Source organism: Morone saxatilis, unplaced genomic scaffold (genome assembly GCF_004916995.1).
Source record: "Morone saxatilis isolate NCDOM2014 unplaced genomic scaffold, NCSU_SB_2.0 Contig18, whole genome shotgun sequence".
NCBI classification, from domain to species: Eukaryota; Metazoa; Chordata; class Actinopteri; family Moronidae; genus Morone; species Morone saxatilis.
This window is the reverse complement of record NW_023339740.1, coordinates 18,967,671-18,973,397: the sequence shown is the minus strand read 5'-3', so window position 1 is coordinate 18,973,397 and position 5,727 is coordinate 18,967,671. Positions and strand designations below refer to the sequence as shown.

The window sequence follows — 5,727 nt, the reverse complement described above, 5'->3', positions numbered from 1 at the left end:
CAAAGAAACCTGAGTTGAATAAGGGGCTCAATGCCTCACAGTTACACTTAAGGTGCCAAGTGACATTACAACACAGTGGGAGTGAATTGGTGTGGGATTTATGAGGAATAAAAACAAGCTCACTGGATGTTGTTGCTGAATATAAGTTCCTCGTCCTATGGCCCTGGAGAATTTCTCTGAAACCTCTTTGCTTCTTTGAGTTTACCCATGGCCCTAAAGAACTGAGTCAGCTGCAGAAAACATCCCACTCGAATGCAGATGATATTCCTAAACAGTGGGAGATGATTGTGTTGGCGGTACGTGTTGTACACGCAAGTGTGTGGCAGTGGGAGTGATGCTGGGAAACGTGGGAAACTCCTCTCACATTCCCAGGAATTACAAATATTCACTCCCTACTTGGCTGGTCTGGATTCAGAGTGACCATGTTCCTGCAACAGTGGCGACTGATTTTGGCTTTGGGTGAGTGCATTTGCTATAAAGAAAAAACCTCTGTTTCTTGTGTTTCTTTCTATTTTGTTTTACATTTTAATCTTTAAATGAAAGACTTAGATATGCGTGTTTTGCTTGGATAGTGACAGTAGAGAGACACAGGAAAGGCAGGGAAGAGAGAGGGGATGACTTGCAGCAAAGTGGCTGTGGCTCCTAACCTTAATAATGAAATCATTATATTGTGCATATTGTCTCTATTTTGATCTTTTTTTATATTACTTACGTTTTCTTTGTAATGCACCGTCTTACCAAGGTAAATTCCAGACTAGACTACAGATAGATTTATTCATGAAGGGAAGTTGTAGATCCCTACTGTCTTTGAGTCTTGTTTTTGCCCTAAAATCAATACTACATAGGTCAATAAACACATTAAGATTAAGATGGACATGCTACCTATGCCCTGTAACTACGGTGAATGTTAAATGTTCCTGGAAAAGATTTTTCTTCTTCAGTAGATAGTATCACCTGCTTCAATAAATATCAGGAAAACAAAGATGGAGCAGATCATTTGAACAGTAATTCACAGGAAACCATAGACTCAGAAACAGTGTAACAACAGTAAACTCATGTGTGTTGTGATGTTACAAGGAATATTGTGGCTTCTGATGCATATTTGGGCTTCTTATTGACTTACCCACATAGACATTATACAGGACCAAGTTATAATACTATATCTACAAGTAAACCTAGCTCAAGTTTTCACAAATTGAAAGATACTTCCATTTAAGGTGTTCATCAAGTCTTACTGTTTCAGTTTACTGGAAGTGAAGTTGATTGTTTGTGTAAATAAATACAATAAATCTAATGACATAAGTCCTCTTGTCACAATAGAACCATCACCAAAGAAGGTTAGTCTTACTCTAAGACTTAATTATAAAACTGTAGCTTGTAGTCAAATATTTACCTCGGCATTTAGACAATATAGTTGGCCTGAAAGACAAACTGTAAGTTCAACAATAGACAATAAGCTGAAGAACCTTAGTTTGTAAGATCATTTTACGTACAAAAGTCACCATAAATGCCAGATCACACAGATCACTGTTACGACCAGAGAGAAAAGGTCACATCTACAGCCGCTATTTGTCTTTCTTTCAGAATGCATCTTTACATGCATCTCCAGCCAGTCATTTCTTCAGAAGAGACAGTGTGCTTTCCAAGTCAGTCCCCAGAACAACAAATACACAACTGCTGGCAATGTGAGTGGGTCAGTGCAGCTCTGTGAGAACACCCGATGCTGTGTGGGATACTTTCTGATCATCAATGGCCAGCCGCAGATTGACCTTCTCGGTAAGAAACCATAAACTAAGACATCTGGACTAGGAACTCTGGGATAGTTTGCATGTTCTGGATTCTGTTTTTGTAGTCAGTTATTTAATATCTACTAAAATTCACCAACATCTGGCTCATATTGACTGAAATGTATATTATGCAACTTGTAATAAATCTAGGTGAGTCTGCAGTCTTAGTATGGTTCTCGTGTTTTTAGTAGTCTATTGTGTTGCTGATTTTTCTGTTGCAGCTTGTGATATAGCTGAAAAGTCCTGCCCAGATGCAACTTGCAAGGCCCAAACACGTTTCAACCATCGCCTCGTCAAGTGTGTGTGCAACACAGACCTCTGCAACAGCAACATCACTTGGACCCCAGAGTCGGAAAAGCCTCGACTCGCCTACTCTTATTCTGGAGGTAAATAATAACATCACTAACTAATCATTAAATATCACTTTAACCCACATAGTGATAAAATAATAATCTGACATTATACCAAAGTGAGGAATTTTCTTTTCATTGCAGTAAATGGTATCAATTAAAAATATGTTTCTTTTTTACCCACCTCTCCTCTAAATAATCCACCTTCGACTCCCCTTTTAATTTAAAATTTGACACTTGGCAGATTACAATAATTTTGCCAGATCCCTTTTTTCGGTAATAACAACTGCTCTTTTTTATTTGCTATGTTCATTAAATGAAACATTTCAGGTAACAAATACACTTGCTCGATTTAAAAGGGCTGTCATTCATCACTCAAAGATAACACTAATATATATTTTTTGTTTTCTTTTTAGATGAAATTGTGAAAACTGTTGTAATAATTCTGGTGGGAACTTTGCTAGTCCTGTGCTTCATGATTGTTGCTGCCAAATGGAGACACCACTTTAAAGAGAAAAGTAAGGGCTTTTTTGATAGTGATGCAAAAAATGTTTAATAGAATATAAATTCAATTTTAAATTTTGTTTGCCTTTGTTTAATATGACATATAACATTAGGAAGTAAATTGAATTTAACTCTCTTTCAAGACCTGTTCTTGTCAAAGTGATCAATGACATGATCATTTTTTTTATATTTTTGTTGTTATTGCTAATAATGTGTTGATTTGCTTTACTAAATACAGTCACATAAAGTGGAAGTTAAACTAGAATAAAAAAATGCACAGTTAACAGTTGATGTTTGCGGGTGTTGACTAAGCTCACACACAAGAGGAGTTATTGTCTTGATCCCTCAGTTTTAGATCAACTTGCACATTACTGCTCATTGTGGGAAGACGGAATAAAAGTTACAGCTCTTGAATTGTTGCTTTCAGTGGCTTAGAATTTGATTCTGATCAGACAGGCTATAAAATTGTTGGCCTTAAAAAGGTAAAAAGATGAAGTTGTTCTGTATCAAATACCCTCACTTGGAACTAGGAAAAAAACCTTCAGCCATGTTTCCACGTTTTCTGAAGTCAGATTCAGCTCTCATGATGTCTTTGTTTGACCTCGGGACTGTTTCTTTCTTTCAACCGACTGGCCTTGGTCTTTATCTCTGTAACACTCCCTTTTACCTCTGTTCTTTGTTTGTTACTCTTCAATCAGATTTCTGTGGCGATTCAGTCAGGCTTGTTTAAAATGAATAGTGACTGTATGATGGAGTGTCAGAATACCTTCAATGAGTGTGTGTTAATTACAAGACTTTTATTATTTTAGAGGAGAATCCGCCCTACCTTGATGATCACAGCGTCTCTCAACTGTGTTCCTGCCAAACAACAAAAACCTCTGACATTGACGTTGGCAACATTGAACTACAGCAGGTAACCCTAGTAGAAAATACAATTAGTTCATATATCTTGTGCCATGTGCTTTACCTGAATGCTCATACCTTTTTTCAGATTATGGGCCATGGGCGTTTTGCAACTGTTTGGAAGGGGAAATACCAGGGATCCATAGTGGCCGCGAAAGTTTTCCCTGCAGGCTGGAAACATAAATTTATCGCGGAGAAGGAGGTTTATGAACTACCACTAATGAAGCATGCTGGGATTGTCCATTTCCTGGGCACTGGGAGGAAACCGGATGTAGGCAGTTGGCTTATTGTCCTGGAATTTGCTGAAAATGTGAGTGGTAATCATTCAGAAATGAGTGAGTTAGGGAGTATGAGTTTTTGCAGAAGAGTCATGGTAGGGAAGCAAAGAAAGGGCATAAGGATTTAACTCTTTTATAAGCAACTGAATACCTAATTGTGAAGTTTAACCACTACTGAAACTATTCAGACTGAAGCTCAGACACCAAAATTCAAGTTAAATGCTTTTAAAATTCAGATTCATATGGCCTTACTTTTCTTCTGTATTAGGAATACATGTAGCTTTGAATTTCATCTCCATGGAGCTGCAAGTATTACCTTTCAGATGTTCTGATCAGGAGAATTAGCATTTCTTCTGTTGAGAGCTCTATTTATAGTGTCCTTATAGCCCTTTTTTTTTTTTTTAATCCAGCTGTACATAAATAACTGATTTCAACCCTTTGATTTCAGGGCTCTCTCCACTCCTATCTGTGTAAACACACCACCAACTGGATGTCGTCCCTGAAGTTGTGCCAGTCTTTATCGCAGGGACTTTTATACCTCCACTCTGACCTTTACATACATGGTACCAGAATATTACTGTTAGCAAATGTGTGTGTGTGTATGTGTGTACTGTATGTACATGTTATAGCGTACTTTTGTAGAAGGAATTCCAATACTATAATTTTATTGAGCTGTTGTCATCTAGCAGAATTAATTATATTAAGATGAGTTTTTTCCAGGTGATATCAATTTTTTTTTTTAAAGCACAAGGCTGCATAGAAACAGATGATATATTACAGGAATTCATGATATTAAATTCACAGGTAAACAGCATTACAGAAGGGGAGGCATTTGAGTCATTGACATGTCTAGTGGTTGCCCCTCTTGCCAGCTAGTGGGATACATAAAGTTAGCTGCCGTTTAATAATAATAAAGAATCTTCTTCCTATTACAAATGTACCAATGTGTGTCTTTTATTGCAGGTGTGCATAAACCACCCGTGGCCCACAGAGACTTGAGCAGCTTCAATGTGCTTGTGAGAGCAGATGGTACCTGTGTTCTGTGTGATTTTGGATGCTCTACCATCCTGCGTTCTTGCTCAGGGAATCGCCACTGGTCGAGCCACACAGCAAACATGGTGAGATCCACAACTTACTATTGATAGATAGATAGATTCTTTATTATCCTTTCCAGGAAATGTGTTGCCACAGTCTGTACATAGCCTCAAATAGCATAATCACAAGAGAGACATCCAAAACAATGCATTTATACATTCATTCTATTTACATACACATAATGGCTGCCCAGGTGTTTTGTTGAGTAATGCTATGGTAGAAGGGACAAAACTTCTGCCATAGCGAGCCCATTACCAAGCCAGTGATCAGTATCTGCAGTTGGATGGGAGCAATGTGAAAAATGGGTTGAGGGGGTGTCTGGTGTCATGTGCAGTGATGTGTGCTTTTGTTTATGGATGGCAGAGAGTCGTTTGTGAATGTTCGTGGTGTGTTGTTCAAAGCTCAGTTTATTGTCCAGAGTGAGTCCAAGATATTTAAAGCACTCCACTATCTCAAAAGCTTCATTATTGATGTAGGCGGGGTGGTGGGTGGAGATGTGGGCTGTGCTGTGGGCTGGAAGATTTCAACAATTAACAGTTCTTTAGTTTTTGTGATGTTCAGCTGCTAATAGTTGTTTGTGCAACACCGTGTGAAATGGCATATGGAGATGATAGTCTAAATTAGAGTTATTGTCATTACTGAGTGCGAGGATGACGGTGTCATCAGAGTATATAGTATGTATATACACCGATCAGCCATAACATTATGACCACCTGGGCATCCTGGTCCGACCATGTCGTCAGTTCACCGCTTTTCCTTCCTTGGGAAACTTTTGATAGGTACTGATCACTGCAGACCGGGAACACCCCA

At 38.4% G+C, this 5,727-nt stretch overlaps 2 protein-coding genes across 2 annotated transcripts in view; one reads left to right on the top strand and one right to left on the bottom strand.

Annotated features, from left to right (window-relative positions):
- The window catches only part of LOC118328266 (cell division cycle-associated protein 7-like), a 5,359-nt gene extending 5,102 nt beyond the window's left edge, over positions 1-257 (bottom strand). The window contains exon 1 of the mRNA XM_035661911.1: positions 124-257. The gene's annotated coding sequence lies outside the window, so the exon portion shown is untranslated. The remainder of the gene's footprint in view (positions 1-123) is intronic.
- A 91-nt stretch (positions 258-348) lies between these two features.
- LOC118328263 (anti-Muellerian hormone type-2 receptor-like) overlaps positions 349-5,727 on the top strand; it is an 8,031-nt gene continuing 2,652 nt past the window's right edge. Inside the window, exons 1-8 of the mRNA XM_035661908.1 lie at positions 349-459; positions 1,585-1,776; positions 2,009-2,173; positions 2,554-2,655; positions 3,451-3,554; positions 3,633-3,854; positions 4,271-4,385; positions 4,786-4,940. Of these exons, the coding sequence (XP_035517801.1) occupies positions 423-459; positions 1,585-1,776; positions 2,009-2,173; positions 2,554-2,655; positions 3,451-3,554; positions 3,633-3,854; positions 4,271-4,385; positions 4,786-4,940 (1,092 nt within the window). The 5' untranslated portion in view covers positions 349-422. The remainder of the gene's footprint in view (positions 460-1,584; positions 1,777-2,008; positions 2,174-2,553; positions 2,656-3,450; positions 3,555-3,632; positions 3,855-4,270; positions 4,386-4,785; positions 4,941-5,727) is intronic.